The 21,370-nt window shown below is 42.3% G+C and overlaps 1 protein-coding gene and 1 pseudogene across 2 annotated transcripts in view; both read left to right on the plus strand.

Annotated features, from left to right (window-relative positions):
- Positions 1–21,370, plus strand: part of LOC311143769 (transcription factor CP2-like protein 1) — a 49,529-nt pseudogene that overhangs the window by 19,965 nt on the left and 8,194 nt on the right. The window lies entirely within an intron of this gene.
- The window catches only part of LOC311143753 (sterile alpha motif domain-containing protein 9-like), a 34,421-nt gene that overhangs the window by 8,296 nt on the left and 4,755 nt on the right, over positions 1–21,370 (plus strand). Inside the window, exons 2-3 of the mRNA XM_084179629.1 lie at positions 20,980–21,033; positions 21,138–21,220. Coding sequence (XP_084035755.1) covers positions 21,197–21,220 — 24 coding nt within the window. The 5' untranslated portion in view covers positions 20,980–21,033; positions 21,138–21,196. The remainder of the gene's footprint in view (positions 1–20,979; positions 21,034–21,137; positions 21,221–21,370) is intronic.

A 21,370-nucleotide genomic window follows, 5' to 3' on the forward strand; every position in this document is an offset into this window, starting at 1 on the left:
TATAGGAGACTTCCATCAATCCTGGAAAAAAACTCCCACTCAGAAGACACTAGATAATACCATGTTTCATTAAGTTCTCTACACCTTCTACTATAAACCTATAACCCCTTTCTAGTACTTTAATCATCACAACCTATTGTTTAATAACTTCATAACATACCAAAAATATCTACTTCTTCATAAGCCTAATAGTAACAACTATCTCCCATTGTTCAACATATCATAAACAGATTATCGTTTTTAGAATTAATGAACTGTCTGCATAACTCACTGTTGTTTAATCAAACAATATAATGTAATAATAATAATTACCAATTATCAAAAAACGTTCCATATTCAACTATCTAGACATGTTCTTCATATCATCCCAATACGTCCTACATATCTCAATATAGCCCAACCATCACTACTTTCTTTCACCCTGAAATCATGTCATTAGTAAATTGTCTCCACAAAATTTGCGATCCTTGCAAAGCAAGGTAAACAACTACTTCCATGTCGCATAGCAAGTTACGTCACCACTCTAAACGTCACTAGTTCGCAACACTAACTAGCTAGCCCTTTCATACCAACCATTCAACCTCCTATGACTTCCTTTTCCACAGCAACCATTGATCCTCGTACACCTAACGTAACCCATAATATCCCTTACAGCGCTCTATCATAAGGTTTAAAAACTAACGTAACAACATTAACCATCCTAAATTGCTGTAGTAACCTTATGTTTGGTTCAGTTTATCACCAATCCTCCATTATTAGAATACATCAGATCTAGGTAAATATCCTTTCTAAGTAGGCTAGAAGTAACACCAAACACTTGCTGTATTTTACCATCATATATTGAATTCATATCCATATTCAATTCGATAGTCCACATTACAACTATTTTCTCAGTAGTTTTTAAACTATCAACTCATTCAGCAACACAAAAATAATTATTTTACTCCCCCCACTATTCTTGTTGAATAAGTGAGTCGTTACTAAAATTCCCTTACTATATTACCTCTGCTTCCGAAATGATAGATAGTCCTCTGTAGCTCAATTGGTATAGCATGGCGCTTGTAACGCCAGGGTAGTGGGTTCGATCCCCGGGACCACCCATACATAAAAATGTATGCACACATGACTGTAAGTCGCTTTGGATAAAAGCGTCTGCGAAATGGCATTTTATATTATATTATTATTATAATGATTGATCTTATTTCTATCACATGATCTATGTACTGTCTTCCACCCTCCACGTACGTCTACGTGTTTTGGCGCGCAAGCCAGCACTTATATATTCTTCCACTTTTACCTAATCTCTAGTAATCAATTACCCACACATAACATTCATCATATTTTAGTATATTCATATCAACTAAACCATTTGTATTTCTAGTGATTCTTTATTGCCACAAGTTAGTTTACCATAATCTAGTTCCAATCGGAACAACAACGTTAATTACCTAGACCCTGCCCCCTCAGTCATAAAATCCTCCCAGAATCCTATAGACTGGTCACTATTCCCTGAACTAACATCTCACACTATTTTATGACAAGCAGTGTTTTTACAAACCCCAAGATATCATTATATCAACCACTTATTGTCCAAACTTCAGATTAACTCATTCCCATATTCACACGACTTTCATATCACATTCACACAACGTTATTTCCCAACACTCAATCAATATTTGCACAACCTACAGGAATATTTTCTTCTATAATAGTGCCCAAATTTGAAATGTTAACCATATCAACATTTGACATTTCACTTATGGTCAATTTTACCATAATCTCAATTTCCCAAATGTACCGAAAAACAATGTGTTGACGTCATATGATCAACCCCGTACGTACACGTGACCTTTTTCTCCAACCAGGATACCCCTATAACTATCTCATACATTAAAGAGTCTTCTTTCTACTGAGTAATCTTGATATTTCTAGAAAATCTAATACATGAAGGGGTTTACCCTTTACGGTTTACTGTCGATAATTCTAGAAAATCTCATACATTAAGAATTCTTCCTCTTATACATTAGAGAGTCTACAGTAACAAGTATCCCCCTTATAGTTTCTATTGGTAATGGCCTCTACTACCCTGAATCATTTTGGACCCACTTCTTAATCGGATCTCACACCCGGCGCCGTTTTATATTTATCCAGAATACTGGCGCATGGTTTTCTCTAGATAAACGTCTAAAAACTGTGTACCTGATGAATCCCTTTCGGATTATCGACGGATTACTACCCTCACTACAGCAGATTTAAACTGTTAATTTTTTCCTACTGCAGTTTCAAGATATCAATCCCCCCAAAATTCATGAATAAAAATCACTGACCTTATCCTTGCAGCTGGGATATCAATCTCAATTTTTATGATCTCGTCACAGTTTCTGTCGTCCACCAGTTTTGCCACCGGCCTGTAAAGAACCCCCAATCACAGAGGCCAGGTTTTAGTCTATACGGATGTATTATCCGTCTGTGCACGGTTTTCGGTGTCCCCCGGAACGACAGAAAACGGATTTTGAGATCCGGCTCGAAGGACCAATTGTCATGAGAATTTCTATCTCTAATAGTTACTAAAGCTTTGAATAATTCCCAGAGGGTGTAAGGCTCTGGTTTAATAATGAATTAAACAAATTCTCCAGTCTGCAAGGGATCAGCCATTTTTATTTCAGAGAGCGCTCTGGCGCCAAAAACACACAAAACAAACAGCAGTTTCTAGGTCCCCCTTACTATGGAATGCTCATCTTCAACAGTTTCTAACATCTTCCCTGTTAGTGGTTCTATTTTCTTATAACTCTAACACAGTTTACACATTTATACACTATCGGGGTGGAACACTTTAGTCATTAAAATAAACATACAAATTCATCTATCAATCCACCCTTTGACAAAAATGTTACACCCTCAGGATAAATGTATTTACATCTATCAGTACCAGATTCAGCAATACCATCTTCAGGTGACAAGGTAGGGGTGGCTTCCGGTAGAGGGCAGGTATACAAGATGGCATATTGAATACACAGCGATAAAAATCACCTCAAGATAAAAACATAATATTCAATATCAGTAAGTTATACTAAATATTAACATTTCATATATTCGAGGGTAATAACATTCAATCTGGATAATAACACAAAACAAATTATAAGGCTAGAGAAATTTATCGACAAATATTGCAACAACACTAGAGATCCACTAGAGATCCAAATATTGCTGTGCCACTAGAGATCCTGGTTAGAATCCAGGCTCTGTCGTAGCCGGCCGTGACCGGGAGACCCATGGGGCGGCGCACAATTGGCCCAGCGTCGTCCAGGGTAGGGGAGGGAATGGCCGGCAGGGATGTAGCTCAGTTGGTAGAGCATGGCGTTTGCAACATCAGGGTTGTGGGTTCGATTCCCACGTCGGGCCAGTATGAAAAAATTAAAATAATGTATGCACTCATAAGAGCGTCTGCTAAATGACGTAAATGTAAATGTAAGAACAGATAGATAGCAATAAAAACTGTAACATAGTGGCTCAGAATAAATTAGAGGAAAAACTAAAAGAAATTGAGAAACTTATTCAAGAAAGATCAAGTGTAATATATTATAAAAATAAAGCAAACTGGATGGAATATGGGAAAAATGCACCAAATTCTTTTTTAATCTTCAGCATAGGAATGCTACCAAAAATAATTTACTGAAACTGGTTACAAATGACAGTCACCCATGATTCACCAAATTATATTTTGAAGGAGGAAACAAAGTACTTTAAGCATGTGTTTTGTTTCAGTCGCCTCCATCTCCTCTAACTGAAGCTAATTGTAGAGATTTTTTTCTATTGATAATGTAAAATTAACAGCCAAGACTTATGTGAAGGTGAAATCACAGAGGATGCAATTAAAGACTTTAAGTCCTAGAAAACTCCAGGGTTGGATGGCATACCAGTCGAGGTATACCAAACCTTTTTTTATATACTCAGAGGACCGTTATTAGCATGTTTTAACCACTCCTATGTAAATGGTAGATTATCAGACACTCAAGAAGAAGGTCTGATTTCATTATTACTGAAACAGGATACAAGTGGAAAATACAAAGATCCAGTCCATTTAAAAAACTGGAGGCCCCTTACACTTCAGTGTTGTGATGCAAAAATTCTAGCAAAATGTATAGCTCATAGAATTAAAAAGGTATTGTCGGACATTATTAATTCTAATCAGACAGGTTTTTTACATGGAAGATACATTGGAGATTATATAAGGCAAGTACTGGAAACAACAGAACACTATGAAAAATCTGGGAAACCAGGCCTGCTATTCATAGCAGACTTTGAAAAGGCATTTGATAAAGTACGACTGGGGTTTATATATAAATGCCTGGAGCATTTCAATTTTGGAGAATCTCTTATAAAATGGGTTAAAATCATGTATAGTAACCCTAGGTGTAAAACAGTAAATATTGTCTATTTCTCAGAAAGTTTTAAACTGTCAAGAGGAGTGAAACAAGGTTGTCCACTATCAGCATATCTATTTATTATGGCTAATAAATGATCTCACTCCAATAAATGTTAATAGAAAGTTAGCAAAAATAGATAAGATCTTGCTACCATGGAAAGGTAAATACCTGTCAATTTGTGGAAAAATCACCTTGATTAACTCTTTAGTACTATCCCAGTTTACCGATTTTCTTATGGTCTTGCCTACGCCTAGCGAACAGTTTTTTAAAAATTATATGAGAAAACAATATTCCATTTTATTTGGAACGGCAAGCCAGACAAAATTAAACGGGCCTATTTATATAATGAATATGAATTCGGAGGACATCAATTATTAAATATTAAAGCATTAGACCTATCACTAAAAGCTTCAGTCATACAAAAGTTATACTTAAATCCGAACTGGTTCTCTGGCAAATTAGTAAGATTGTCTCACCCAATGTTCAAGAATGGCCTTTTTCCCTTTATTCAGATTACAACCTCACACTTTCAGTTATTTGAAAAGGAAATAATCTCCCAAATATCACTATTTCTAAAACAAGCCATAGAAAGTTGGTTGCAATTTCAATTTAATCCTCCAGAAACGACAGAACAAATAATGCAACAATTATTGTGGTTAAACTCAAATATACTAATTGATAAAAAACCTTTGTAAATTATATCATCGGTAGGACTGGTGGAATTATGTCGCACATGCAGCTAACAAAAGCATATGGAAATGTCTGCTCTACCCAAAATTACAACCAAATAATTGCAGCATTACCGCAAAAAAAGTGGAAGGGGGAAAATGTAAGGAACTTGTCTGTCGGCCTTGCATTAAAGAACATAATTGGTTAAAGAAAACTGTGATAAATAACAAAGTATACTAGTTTCATTTAAGGACCAAAGGATTGACAGCCGTCCCATATATATTGCAAAAATAGTTGGGAAGAGATTTTTGACGTACCGATCCCATGGCATAGTGTTTATGAACTGATACGCAAAACGACGCCGGATTCAAAACTTAGAATTTTTCAATTTAAATTATTATATACAATTCTTGCTACCAATAGAGTGTTATTTATATGGGGGATACAATCTTCCCAGCTCTGCAGATTTTGCTGCGAAGAGACAGAATCATTAGATCATTTGTTTTGGTACTGTCCATTTGTAGCTTGTTTTTGGACACAGGTCCAGGAATGGCTAAAGGATTGCAATATTTACCTGGAGCTAACCCTGCAGATAGCATTACTGGGTGATCTGAAAAGTCATAGTCAATCGATCAATAATATAATAATACTTTTAACAAAAATGTTTATTTTCACAGTACAATTGAAAAATATATGGCAAATAGAAATCCAATATGGATGGTGTTAAGAGATAGATGGGTGGTGTTGAATGGAGTTGAAGGATGGGACTAATAACAACTAACAACAACTAATAACAACAAGATAACTAATAATGTAAGCATACTGTGTCCATAATAAGTATATAGGTTATAGGTTGAGAGCTTTTGTGAAAGAGCACAGTTAGAAAGATATGGCATATAGAAGCAAACCGGATGGACATCATGAAAATGATCGGAGAGGTTGAGGGTAGAGGATGTTCAGGAGTAAAAACAAACAAAATATAATTATTGTAAAATGTATATAGTATGTATAAGCTGGAAGTAGAGGCCTAAGCATTGTTGTTCACTAGTTTACTCCAATTAGGGAAGGGGTGGTGGGGTTGGAAAGTAATAAAGGGAAATATATTTTTAAAAAGGAAATGTATATGTATGTGTATATATGTATGTATGTATGTATGTGTAAATATATATGTATATATATACAGTGAGGGAAAAAAGTATTTGATCCCCTGCTGATTTTGTACGTTTGCCCACTGACAAAGAAATGATAAGTCTATAATTTTAATGATGGTTTATTTGAACAGTGAGACAGAATAACAACAAAAAAATCCAGAAAAACGGATGTCAAAAAATGTATACATTGATTTGCATTTTAATGAGGGAAATAAGTATTTGACCCCCTCTCAATCAGAAAGATTTCTGGCTCCCAGGTATCTTTTATACAGGTAACGAGCTGAGATTAGGAGCACACTCTTAAAGGGAGTGCTCCTAATCTCAGCCTTTTACCTGTATAAAAGACACCTGTCCACAGAAGCAATCAATCAATCAGATTCCAAACTCTCCACCATGGCCAAGACCGAAGAGCTCTCCAAGGATGTCAGGGACATGATTGTAGACCTACACAAGGCTGGAATGGGCTACAAGTCCATCGCCAAGCAGCTTGGTGGGAAGGTGACAACAGTTGGTGCAATTATTCGCAAATGGAAGAAACACAAAAGAACTGTCAATCTCCCTCGGCCTAGGGCTCCATGCAAGATCTCACCTCGTGGAGTTGCAATGAGGAATCAGCCCAGAACTACACGGGAGGATCTTGTCAATGATCTCAAGGCAGCTGGGACCATAGTCACCAAGAAAACAATTGGTAACACACTACGCCGTGAAGGACTGAAATCCTGCAGCGCCCGCAGGGACCCTTGCTCAAGAAAGCACATACAGTGGGGAAAAAAAGTATTTAGTCAGCCACCAATTGTGCAAGTTCTCCCACTTAAAAAGATGAGAGAGGCCTGTAATTTTCATCATAGGTACACGTCAACTATGACAGACAAATTGAGAAAAAAGAATCCAGAAAATCATATTGTAGGATTTTTAATGAATTTATTTGCAAATTATGGTGGAAAATAAGTATTTGGTCACCTACAAACAAGCAACCAGAAACAAAATTGTAGACCTGCACCAGGCTGGGAAGACTGAATCTGCAATAGGTAAGCAGCTTGGTTTGAAGAAATCAACTGTGGGAGCAATTATTAGGAAATGGAAGACATACAAGACCACTGATAATCTACCTCGATCTGGGGCTCCACGCAAGATCTCACCCCGTGGGGTCAAAATGATCACAAGAATGGTGAGCAAAAATCCCAGAACCACACGGGGGGACCTAGTGAATGACCTGCAGAGAGCTGGGACCAAAGTAACAAAGCCTACCATCAGTAACACACTACGCCGCCAGGGACTCAAATCCTGCAGTGCCAGACGTGTCCCCCTGCTTAAGCCAGTACATGTCCAGGCCCGTCTGAAGTTTGCTAGAGTGCATTTGGATGATCCAGAAGAGGATTGGGAGAATGTCATATGGTCAGATGAAACCAAAATAGAACTTTTTGGTAAAAACTCAACTCGTCGTGTTTGGAGGACAAAGAATGCTGAGTTGCATCCAAAGAACACCATACCTACTGTGAAGCATGGGGGTAGAAACATCATGCTTTGGGGCTGTTTTTCTGCAAAGGGACCAGGACGACTGATCCGTGTAAAGGAAAGAATGAATGGGGCCATGTATCGTGAGATTTTGAGTGAAAACCTCCTTCCATCAGCAAGGGCATTGAAGATGAAATGTGGCTGGGTCTTTCAGCATGACAATGATCCCAAACACACCGCCCGGGCAACGAAGGAGTGGCTTCGTAAGAAGCATTTCAAGGGTCCTGGAGTGGCCTAGCCAGTCTCCAGATCTCAACCCCATAGAAAATCTTTGGAGGGAGTTGAAAGTCCGTTTTGCCCAGCGACAGCCCCAAAACATCACTTCTCTAGAGGAGATCTGCATGGAGGAATGGGCCAAAATACCAGCAACAGTGTGTGAAAACCTTGTGAAGACTTACAGAAAACGTTTGACCTGTGTCATTGCCAACAAAGGGTATATAACAAAGTATTGAGAAACTTTTGTTATTGACCAAATACTTATTTTCCACCATAATTTGCAAATAAATTCATAAAAAATCCTACAATCTGATTTTCTGGAATTTTTTTCTCTAATTTTGTCTGTCATAGTTGACGTGTACCTATGATGAAAATTACAGGCCTCTCTCATCTTTTTAAATGGGAGAACTTGCACAATTGGTGGCTGACTAAATACTTTTTTCCCCCACTGTATACAGGCCCGTCTGAAGTTTGCCAATGAACATCTGAATGATTCAGGAGAACTGAGTGAAAGTATTGTGGTCAGATGAGACCAAAATCGAGCTCTTTGGCATCAACTCAACTCGCCGTGTATGGAGGAGGAGGAATGCTGCCTATGACCCCAAGAACACCATCCCCACCGTCAAACATGGAGGTGGAAACATTATGCTTTGGGGGTGTTTTTCTGCTAAGGGGACAGGACAACTTCACCGCATCAAAGGGACGATGGACGGGGCCATGTACCGTCAAATCTTGGGTGAGAACCTCCTTCCCTCAGCCAGGGCATTGAAAATGGGTCGTGGATGGTTATTCCAGCATGACAATGACCCAAAACACACGGCCAAGGCAACAAAGGAGTGGCTCAAGAAGCAGCACATTAAGGTCCTGGAGTGGCCTAGCCAGTCTCCAGACCTTAATCCCATAGAAAATCTGTGGAGGGAGCTGAAGGTTCGAGTTGCCAAATGTCAGCCTCGAAACCTTAATGACTTGGAGAAGATCTGCAAAGCGGAGTGGGACAAAATCCCTCCTGAGATGTGTGCAAACCTGGTGGCCAACTACAAGAAACGTCTGACCTCTGTGATTGCCAACAAGGGTTTTGCCACCAAGTACTAAGTCATGTTTTGCAGAGGGGTCAAATACTTTTTTCCTTCATTAAAATGCAAATCAATTTATAACATTTTGACATGCGTTTTTCTGGATTTTTTTGTTGTTATTCTGTCTCTCACTGTTCAAATAAACCTACCATTAAAATTATAGACTGATCATGTCTTTGTCAGTGGGCAAACGTACAAAATCAGCAGGGGATCAAATACTTTTTTCCTTCACAGTATATATATATATATATATATATATATATATATATATATATATATTTGCGAGAAGAAAAAAAACATATGGGGGAATGGAAGTGATGCAGACAATTACATTGATGGAAGTTACAATCTATCTGCAATATTAAAGATGATCTACCCATCCCCCCCCCCCAAAAAAAAAGTAACAGCGACTTCAGGAAGTACAAAAGGAAAGTGCATATAATGGAGCACACAGAGGATTAACAAAGTGATACCCTGTCTGAAGGGGAAGAATCTTTTCAGGTTTTGTCTCTTTCAGACAATGGACACGGATACTGGGTAACACCGCTACTGGATGGAAAAGCAGTACGGATGCAAGTGGACACTGGAGCAGTCATATCTTTGCTGTCTGAGGCTGTATACAAGGAGAAACTACACCACCTCACACCACAGCCCACGAAGATGATGCTGAAAACATGCACTGGTGAGACTGTTCCAGTAAGAGGAAGCGTGATTGTTACAGTGGAGAAGGTAAAGCTACCACTCTAAATCGTGAAAGGCAACCATCCAGCTTTGCTAGGATGCACATGGCTGGAAAATATCAAACTAAACTGGCAGAAAATTCACAAAGAGGACACAAACCTACAAGGAATATTGAGGAAACACGCGGATGTGTTCAATGGAGAACTTGGCAGTATGAAGGACATAACAGTTAAGCTGACCGTGAAACCAGACAGCAAGCCAAAATGCATCAAAGCATGTCCCATACACCATAAAACCAAAAGTTGAAACTGAGCTAAACAGACTAGTCGAAGTAGAGGATTGGATCCAGTGAATGTTAGTGAATGGGCTACACCCGTTGTTCCAGTCATAAAAAAAAGATGGATCACAGACTCTGTGGCGATTTCAAAGTCACCGTTAACCACGTCTTGACTGCTGAAAAATATCCACTACCCCTCATTGACGACCTCTTTTCTGGTTTAGCTGGAGGACAGAAATTCAGTAAGATAGACTTATGTCAAGCCTATCTACAGATTTATGTGGACCAAGGTTCACAAGAACTGTTGACCATAGTGACTCACAAAGGATTGTACAGGTACCGGAGGCTTCCTTTTGGAATCACCTCAGCTCTGGCCTTGTTTCAGAGAGCTATGGACCAGATACTGAGCGGGCTCACTGGGTTCCAATGTTACCTCGATGATCTACTCATCACCGGCAAAGACGAGCAGGAGCACCTGAGAAACCTGAACGCTACACTACAGAGACTGGAGGAGTACGGTCTGAGGGTCCAGAAGGACAATGCACGTTTTTCCGGCCTTCTGTTGAGTACCTGGGCCACGTCATCAACAGTTCGGGGCTCAACACGGCACCTTCAGAGGTGAAGGCCGTCGCGGAAGCTCCATCCCCACAGAATGTGAGTCAGCTGCGATCATTCTTAGGACCACTAACGAACTACGCAAAGTTTTTGCCGAACCTAGCTAACATGTTAAAGCCACTGAACAAAACCAAACCGTGGAAGTGGACAGACAGATGTGAGGAGGCCTTCAAGAAAGTTAAAACAGCCTTAGCTCAGTCAGAGGCCCTCACCCACTTCAACCCCAACTTGCCATTACAGTTGGCATCTGACACATCGCCTTATAGCATTGGTGCTGTTGTCTCACACATCATGCCATCAGGTGAAGAAAGGCCAATTGCTTTCTCATCGCAGACCTTAAGTAAAGCCGAGAGCAATTATGCACAGATAGAGCGTGAAGCACTCGCCATCGTGTTCGGAGTTAAGAAATTTCATCAGTTTCTGTTTGGCCGACAATTCACACTGCTGACGGACCATAGACCCCTCACCTCCATCTTTGGTCCCAACACTGGCAATCCGTCACTCACAGCCAGCGCATGTAGCGATGGGCATTACTGTTATCTGCTCACCAGTACGATATCAAGTACAGAAGGTCTGAGCAGCACTGCAATGCAGACGGCCTCTCAAGGCTTCCCTTACCTGTCATCATACCGCCGCCACTGAGAAGGCAGGTGCTTGCAGAGCTCCATTCAGGGCACTGGGGCATGGTGCGAATGAAGGAGATTGCACACAGCTACTTTTAGTGGCCTTGTTTGGAAGCAGCTATCGAAGAAAAGGCTGAGTCATGTTCTGCATGTGAAAAGATGAGGAACATGCCTCAGCTAGCGCCACTACACCCATTGGACTTTCCAGAGGAGCCTTGGCAGCGAACCCACAGACTATGCAGGCCCACTGGAGGATCGTATGTTCTTAGTCGTAGTTGACGCACACAGCAAATGGCCTGAGGTCACAGTGATGAAGAGCACCTCAGCGGAGAGAACCATCGAAGTGCTACAGTCAATCTTCAGTCGCTTCGGATTGCCAATGCAACTTGTTAGCGATAATGGCCCCCAACTGGTGTCTGAAGAGTTCCAGTCATTCATGGAAGCAAATGGAATTCAACACATCAAGTCAGTGCCGTATCACCCTGCAACGAACGGCCTCACTGAAAGATTTGTCCAGACGATGAAGCAAGCTTTAAAATCATCAGAAGGGAATGGGTCCCTCAATAGGCGCCTAAACACCTTCCTGTTGACCTACAGAAACACACCCCATGCTACAACCAAAGTGGTACCCGCGTCAGCCATGATGAAAAGACAGCTTCACACTTCCTGAGACCTCCAAAGACTAAACAGGTTGTACAGACACAACAGAGAGCACAGGTGGAGAGATAGAGCAAAGCAAAAGACAGAAGCTTCAGAGTTGGAGAGGGAGTTCTTGCTCGGAACTACTGCAAAGGGCCAAAGTGGATGCCAGCAACAGTGGTCGCACAAACAGGCCCTGTGTCCTACACAGTTCACACACCGGAGAAGATCATCTGGAGGAGACACGTGGATCAATTGTTGCCAGGAACCAACCTCAGAGATGACTCATGTCAAGTGACAAACCAAGATCAGCTACTGGAGACCTACCATGACTACGAGCCATCACCTGAACATCCGCTGCAGCAACCTACAAATTTGGAAAGTGCTCCAGACTCACCTGAACCAGCCAGAGTGCCTAGTCTGGGTAATGTTGAACCCCAGTCTGGGCATACACCATCACCACTCAGACTCAGAGACAATGCGACTGTAGACTCACCTGTATGTCGTCATTACCCTGCAAGAGAAAGACGACCCCCTGAAAGGTTGAACATTTTGTTCATACTAACCTCCGACATTGGGGCAGTTCAGAAAAGGTTATTCTGAAAAGTTCCTTTATTTACATTAAGATAACTGTTATGTTAAAAATAAAATAATATGCAAAACAGTGAATATTTACTTTTTCCTTATGAGGCATCAAAAGTAAAGGGGGAGGAATATGTTGTGTATTGATATTCTATTTTGTTCCTTTAGGGCACCTGTAACGCCCCCCTGCTTATGTACATTGTAATGCTTGGAATGTTTTGTCCTGTGAAACGCGTTAAACAATGCCCACGTTAGTTTCTACTCCCGTCTCATGTCCTGTCCTTATATTAGTTGTATAAGTAATACAGTGTGCTATACAACAAAAGGAGTTTCTACATACAGTGTCTTCAGAACGTATTCATAATCCTTGACTTATTCCATATTTTGTTGTGGTACAGCCTGAATTCAAAATGGATTAATTCCAAAAAAATTCTCACCCATCTACACACAATACCGCATAATGACAAAGTGAAAACATGTTTTTAGAAAGGTTTGCAAATTTATTGAAGTCAAAACTGTAACCCGGCCACTCATGAACATTCACTGTCTTCTTCGTAAGCAACTCCAGTGTAGATTTGGCCTTGTGTTTTAGGTTATTGTCCTACTGAAAGGTGAATTAATCTCCCAGTGTCTGGTGGAAAGCAGACTGAACCAGATTTTTCTCTAGGATTTTGCCTCCATTCCATTTCTGAAAAACTCCCCTGTCCTTCACGATTACAAGCATACCCATAACATGATGCAGCCACCACTATGCTTGAAAATATGGAGAGTGGTACTCAGTAATGTGTGGTATTGGATTTCTCACAAGAAAACACTTTGTATTCAGAATTAAAAGTGATTTGCTTTGGCACATTTTTAGCAGTATTACTTTTGTGCCTCGTTGCAAACAGGATACATGTTTTGGAATATTTTTATTTTCTACAGGCATCCCTCTTTTCCCTCTGTCCATTAGGTTAGTATTATGGAGTAACTACAATATTGTTGATCCATCCTCATTTTCTCCTATCACAGCCATTAAACTCTGTAACTGTTTTAAAGTCACAATTGGCCTCATGGTGATATCCCTTGAGTGGTTTCCTTCCTCTATGGCAACTTAGTTAGGAAGGACGCCTGTATCTTTGTAGTAACTTCACCATGCTTAAAGGGATATTCAATGTCTGCTTTTTTTTTACCCATCTACCAATAAGTGCCCTTCTTTGCAAGGCATTGGAAAACCTGGTCTTTGAAGTTAAATCTGTGTTTGAAATTCACTGCTCGACTGAGAGACCTTACAGATAATTGTGTGTGGGGTACAGAGATGGGGTAGTCATTCAAAAATCATGTTAACACTAGGCCAATGGCCACTGACGTTTGATTTTGTAACCTGCTCCTTCCCTGACTTTTCCTAAATGTTTGTATTTTACATTGCTCATTTGTCAGAATTTTAAAATCACAAACAGAAAAGTATTGAGCCTTTTTACCTGTTGTTTTCCACACCTATTCCCAATTTAACCCGCCAAGACAATGCGCTGTAGGACATTGATACCCAGCCAGGTGCTAATGTGTCTCTCTGGCCTCACTGAATGAATGACAAATGGATGAATGGGTGTTAATTGTGCGTTACTTCACAATTGAATTTAAATTAGGCCTAACTGAATGATAAGAAGGGTGAAGAGGTTGATTTAATTTAGAAAGACAATAGTGTAATGGTAAGTTTGTGTTATGCCTATTTATCAGCGTTGGCGCTCATGTTTATAGCAAATAATTTGACCGCGCACCTTGCAGGTTGATACCATTCTCTTTTTCGTTTTACTTAAAAGAGAATGGTAATGATTGTTTTATTTACTAAAACGCTATTACTAATCACATTTATTATAATGGAAACGAAAACATGCTACATGTTGCAGTAGGCCTTTAGAATAATGCAAAACAAATCGTTGACTCTATCCAAGTTGATGAGCAAGGGAAACAAATGATGCCAGTCAGCCGGCCCATCGAAACTACACCTAAACTGTACCGAAACTCATTTCACATATAATAATAAGAGTTAGCGTATTGACACGATTAAATTAACAATAGTCTGATGAGTGACAGTATTATCAGTTGTCAAATTGTACATGAAGAGATGGGCGCATCTTGTAATTGACAGATGCAGGGAAAGGAGCATCACTTTATCAAATCCTCCTTCAGTCACATGCAGGTAAAACGTTTTGATTTCTATATAGTATCAGAAAGAACATATTCTGCAGTTTCTATGACAGTTACCTTTGTCAAATAACTCTCAAAATTAAAGAGGTGCAGCTCTATTTTCAAATGTCACTTTTTCCAAGAATATCTGCGCTGTCGATGCGTTCAGCACATGACCACTAGCAGTGGCAGCAATGCTCTGGCTACTAAGCAGACTAGTAACATAATAAACGGAAAATTTGCTATTCTGTTTTCTTTTAAATACATTTTCTTATTTCCACAATGTTTGCTTTAAACCCGGCAAAACAAAATGATAATGGACTTCTTTGTGATGGACTTAAACTAGTGGTTTTTTGTTTTTACTTCTAGCATAGAGCAGGGCTATTCAACTGTTACCCTACGAGGTCCAGAGCCTGCTGGTTTATTGTTCTACCTGATAATTAATTGCACACCCCTGGTGTCCCAGGTCTTAAATCAGTCCCTGATTAGAGGGGAACAATGAAAAAACGCAGTGGACCAGAGTTGAGTTTGAGGGGCCTAGAGTAACATAAACTAATGAAAATGCTATTATGTTACCTAAGACCTTTATAAAGACAACCAAATTATTATTCTTCCAATAGCATATATGAAACGTTATTATTAGACTGTTAGAATGTTGATGTGTCATTGGCTGGAAGTGTGGAAAATTGGCTTTAGGCCTACATTTCTCTCTAGGACTTTGTAGAATTATACAAAACATATCCTTGTCTTTATCTAAAAAAAAATATATATATATTTCCACTAATATTTCTTCATGCAATTCATGCTTTACAATAGTTTATGCACTATTTATCAAGCCTAGGTGCTTATGTTTGCGTACCTTGCGGGTTGATATGCATCTAACGCGTACAGTGGGGAAAAGTATTTAGTCAGCCACCAATTGTGCAAGTTCTTCCACTTAAAAAGATGAGAGAGGCCTGTAATTTTCATCATAGGTACACGTCAACTATGACAGACAAATTGAGAAATAAAAATCCAGAAAATCACATTGTAGGATTTTTAATAAATTTATTTGCATATTATGGTGGAAAATAAGTATTTAGTCACCTACAAACAAGCAAGATTTCTGGCTCTCACAGACCTGTAACTTCTTCTTTAAGAGGCTCCTCTGTCCTCCACTCGTTACCTGTATTAATGGCACCTGTTTGAACTTGTTATCAGTATAAAAGACACCTGTCCACAACCTCAAACAGTCACACTCCAAACTCCACTATGGCCAAGACCAAAGAGCTGTCAAAGGACACCAGAAACAAAATTGTAGACCTGCACCAGGCTGGGAAGACTGAATCTGCAATAGGTAAGCAGCTTGGTTTGAAGAAATCAACTGTGGGAGCAATTATTAGGAAATGGAAGACATACAAGACCACTGATAATCTCCCTCAAAAATCCCAGAACCACACGGGGGGACCTAGTGAATGACCTGCAGAGAGCTGGGACCAAAGTAACAAAGCCTACCATCAGTAACACACTACGCCACCAGGGACTCAAATCCTGCAGTGCCAGACGTGTCCCCCTGCTTATGTCCAGGCCCGTCTGAAGTTTGCTAGAGTGCATTTGGATGATCCAGAAGAGGATTGGGAGAATGTCATATGGTCAGATGAAACCAAAATATAACTTTTTGGTAAAAACTCAACTCGTCGTGTTTGGAGGACAAAGAATGCTGAGTTGCATCCAAAGAACACCATACCTACTGTGAAGCATGGGGGTGGAAACATCATGCTTTGGGGCTGTTTTTCTGCAAAGGGACCAGGACGACTGATCCGTGTAAAGGAAAGAATGAATGGGGCCATGTATCGTGAGATTTTGAGTGAAAACCTCCTTCCATCAGCAAGGGCATTGAAGATGAAACGTGGCTGGGTCTTTCAGCATGACAATGATCCCAAACACACCGCCCGGGCAACAAAGGAGTGGCTTCGTAAGAAGCATTTCAAGGTCCTGGAGTGGCCTAGCCAGTCTCCAGATCTCAACCCCATAGAAAATCTTTGGAGGGAGTTGAAAGTCCATGTTGCCCAGCGACAGCCCCAAAACATCACTGCTCTAGAGATCTGCATGGAGGAATGGGCCAAAATACCAGCAACAGTGTGTGAAAACCTTGTGAAGACTTACAGAAAACGTTTGACCTGTGTCATTGCCAACAAAGGGTATATAACAAAGTATTGAGAAACTTTTGTTATTGACCAAATACTTATTTTCCACCATAATTTGCAAATAAATTCATTAAAAATCCTACAATGTGATTTTCTGGATTTCTTTTTCTAATTTTGTCTGTCAGAGTTGACGTGTACCTATGATGAAAATTACAGGCCTCTCTCATCTTTTTAAGTGGGAGAACTTGCACAATTGGTGGCTGACTAAATACTTTTTTTCCCCACTGTATGCTAAATGGGACACCTGGTAACCTTCTCAACGTTCTCTAGTGGGCACTTATAGGCTAAAAGGCCTGGCAGTTCTAATGTTAAGCGCTATTATTGCACACAGAGTCCATGCAATTGTTAAGCAAATTTTTACTCCTGAACTTATTGCTATAAAAAAGGGGTTGAATACTTATTGACTCAAGACATTTCAGCTTTTCATTTTAAAACGTTTCCAAAAACATAATTCCACAATTTAATTATGTGCTTTAGCGATTGCCAATGGTGTTGAATGCATAGGGAAGACCGGGGCTATGTAACTGGGGCTAAGTGTAGCCTATTCACAGTACATAATGCTTGGTTGGCTGGATGCCAGTGGAATGTTTTTGTTAGACATTCAAGTCATCAATATGTTGCTAACTTATGTTTAGACTTCAGAGTTTGTGATCTAGCTAATGATTAGCCCAATGGGGTAAATGTAGATGGGAAACCCTCAGCCTATTTATTTATAGCCACTATGCTGCATCAGGTGAAAGTGCTTATTGCTAAATAGCACACCTGCCTGATAATATGGACAAATATGTTATTGGGATCATTTTATATTTTAGATGTCAGCATCATTTAATTTTCATTTATTTTGGAGTAGAATGTCCTTTTAAAAAGTCACCAAAACTGACCTTCTCACAGTCATTCTCCCCCCAAAATGACATAATTAATTGAAATGTCCATTGAACAGAAGTAGGGATTGTACCATTATTACCTGGTATTTACTCAGAAATGATATGGTCAAATGGTAATTACAGTACGTATTTTATAAGCTATTCATTATTTGTTTATTTGGGATTCATTACAACTGCATATTTGTACCATTTTGGTTTTTTTCTTAGACGCCCAGCTCCCTTCTTTTGTGATTTGCAGACCGCGTGTCACACCCTGGTTCTGGGACTCATTATGTTGAGCCAGGGTGTGTGCAGTCTATGTGGTTTTGTTCTATGTTGGGTGTCAAAGTGTTGTATTTCTAGGTTTGGTCATTGACTCCCAATCGGAGGTAACGAGTGTCAGCTGTCGGCTCGTTATCTCTGATTGGGAGCCATATTTATTCTGTATGTTTTCTTGTGGGCATTGTGGGTTATTGTTCCGTGTTTCAGTCGTTGTACTGTGGACTTCACGAGTCGTCTTTTGTTTTGTATTTCGGTGCTTTTTTCAATTAAAGTCATGTTCGTTCAACGCGCTGCGCTTTGGTCTCCTTCACTCCTAGACGATCGTGACAGAATAACCCACCATAAAGGGACCAAGCAGCGCGTCCAGGAGCAAAGGGTCTGGACATGGATGGAACTGTTGGACGGTAAAGGGTCCTGGACTTGGGAGGAGATCCTGGATGGTATGGATCGCCGACCATGGAACGAGACGGTGGAGAGGCGACGGCGAGAGGAGCAACGGCATCGGCAGGGCCATCGTCGGAAGGACGAGAGGCAACCCCAAAAAGTTTTTTGGGGGGGGCACATGGCTTGGGCGACTGAGCAGCAGGAGGCTGCCACAAGGCAGATTCAGAAGGCTACCAGGTTAAGGGGGCTGACGGAGGCAGAGAAGGGACGGATTCAGGAGGCTACCAGGTTAAGGGGGCGACTGGGAAAGGCAGGGAAGGAAGGTGTAGAGGCACGGCGAGAGGTACTGGGGTGTGTAACCAGTCCGGTCCGGCCCGTTCCTAATCCCGAGGTACAGCCAGTAGTGTGTGTCCCCAGTACGGTACGGCCTGTTCCGGCCCCTCGCACTAAGTGTACGGTGCGCGTCGCCAGCCCAGCCCGGCCTGTTCCTGAGCCTCATACGAAGCCTACGGTGCGCGTCGCCAGCCCAGCCCGGCCTGTTCCGGCCACTCGCACCAGGGATACGGTGCGCGTCGCCAGCCCAGCCCGGCCTGTTCCTACTCCACGCACCAGGGATACGGTGCGCTTCGCCAGCCCGGCCCGGCCTGTTCCGGCCACTCGCACCAGGGATACGGTGCGCGTCGCCAGCCCAGCCCGGCCTGTTCCTACTCCACGCACCGGGGATACGGTGCGCTTCGCCAGCCCGGCCCGGCCTGTTCCGGCCTCTCGCACCAGAGATACGGTGCGCGTCGCCAGCCCAGCCCGGCCTGTTCCTGCTCTCCGCACTAGGCCTTATGTGCGTCCCCAGGGTCCAGCATGCCCTGTAGCTGCTCTCCGCACTAGGCCTTATGTGCGTCCCCAGGGCCAAGCATGCCCTGTTGCTTCTCCCCGCACTAGCCCTGAGATGCGTGTCCTCAGCCCGGTACCTCCAGTTCCGGCACCACGCATCAGGCCTACGGTGCGTCCCCAGGGCCAAGCATGCCCTGTTGCTTCTCCCCGCACTAGCCCTGAGATGCGTGTCCTCAGCCCGGTACCTCCAGTTCCGGCACCACGCACCAGGCCTACGGTGCGCCTCAGACGGCCAGAGTCTGCCGTCTGCCCAACGGGGCCTGAACTGTCCGTCTGCCCAACGCCGCCTGAACTGCCCGTCTGCCTAAAGCCTGCAAAGCCGCCCGTCTGCCATGAGCCATCAGAGCCGTCCGCCAGACCAGAGCCGCTAGAGCCTTCCGCCAGACAGGATCAGCCAGAGCCTTCTGCCAGACAGGATCAGCCAGAGCCTTCTGCCAGACAGGATCAGCCAGAGCCTTCTGCCAGACAGGATCAGCCAGAGCCTTCCGCCAGACAGGATCAGCCAGAGCCTTCCGCCAGACAGGATCAGCCAGAGCCTTCCGCCAGACCGGATCAGCCAGAGCCTTCCGCCAGACCGGGTCAGCCAGAGCCTTCGGCCAGACAGGATCAGCCAGATCCGTCAGCCTGCCATGAGCAGCCAGATCCGTCAGCCAGCCATGAGCAGCCAGATCCGTCGGCCAGCCATGAGCAGCCAGATCCGTCGGCCAGCCATGAGCAGCCAGATCCGTCGGCCAGCCATGAGCAGCCAGATCCGTCGGCCAGCCATGAGCAGCCAGATCCTTCAGCCCGCCATGAGCCGTTCAGCCAGGATCCGCCAGAGCCGTCCAGCCAGGATCCGCCAGAGCCAGCCAGCCAGGATCCGACATTGAGTCAGGTACTGCCCCTTAGTCCGGTGCTGCCCCTTAGTCTGGTGCTGCCCCTTAGTCCGGTGCTGCCCCTTAGTCCGGTGCTGCCCCTTAAACCGGTGGGGGTCATTTGGAGGAACCTACGTAAGCGGGTAGTGACGATGGTGGGGTGGTGGTCTAGGCCGGAGCCAGAACCGCCACCGAGGAGGTATGCCCGCCCAGCCCTCCCCTGTTTGGGGGTTTTGAGGCGCGGTCGCAGTCCGCGCCTTTAGGGGGGGGTACTGTCACACCCTGGTTCTGGGACTCATTATGTTGAGCCAGGGTGTGTGCAGTCTATGTGGTTTTGTTCTATGTTGGGTGTCAAAGTGTTGTATTTCTAGGTTTGGTCATTGACTCCCAATCGGAGGTAACGAGTGTCAGCTGTCGGCTCGTTATCTCTGATTGGGAGCCATATTTATTCTGTATGTTTTCTTGTGGGCATTGTGGGTTATTGTTCCGTGTTTCAGTCGTTGTACTGTGGACTTCACGAGTCGTCTTTTGTTTTGTATTTCGGTGCTTTTTTCAATTAAAGTCATGTTCGTTCAACGCGCTGCGCTTTGGTCTCCTTCACTCCTAGACGATCGTGACACCGCGGCTACATCTTGTCTTACACAGAGTAGCTGCTAGGGGGCCTACATTCATAGCCTGAATCGGAACTGAATTGTTTCATTTCACTTTAATTTGACTTTGCGATTTAATCTGTTCATTGAAATTGTTTGTGCCTCGGGCATTATTCAAAACAAATTTGGAAGCGATTGGATCAGTGAGTGTGCAACACCTTGGTTACAATGTTTGTGGTGGGATCCTTTCACAGTTTCACAATAATATAGTCTTCCCCTCCTTGTTTTATGTTTACAGCAACACGGCAGCACAGCCTTTATGCGGGCATGGTGAAGACAGAAATCAAATTGGGTAAATCAAGTTTTGTTGGTTTAACTGCGTATGTCTCTGGCCTATTCAATGGGTGACTATATTGAATTTCATGTAATGGAATATAATGTTGAACTGTTTTTCAGCTTCTCTATAAGTTTGACTGAGGAACCACTTCAGTGAAAAGGATCCAAAGGATTTCAGTATGGCTGAACAAGTCCAAATCAAGGTATATAACAAAGAATAAATAAACTCTCCACAATATGCTGTCTTCTCAGAAACACCATAGACTACATTCAGAATCTGGGGTTGTCTTTCACATTTTTTTCTGCTTGGTTTATACAGTATACACATCGGTTATGCTCTGCTTGTGGTCATA

The sequence above is a fragment of the Coregonus lavaretus genome (genome assembly GCF_964263955.1).
Source record: "Coregonus lavaretus genome assembly, chromosome: 16".
Classification (NCBI taxonomy): Eukaryota; Metazoa; Chordata; class Actinopteri; order Salmoniformes; family Salmonidae; genus Coregonus; species Coregonus lavaretus.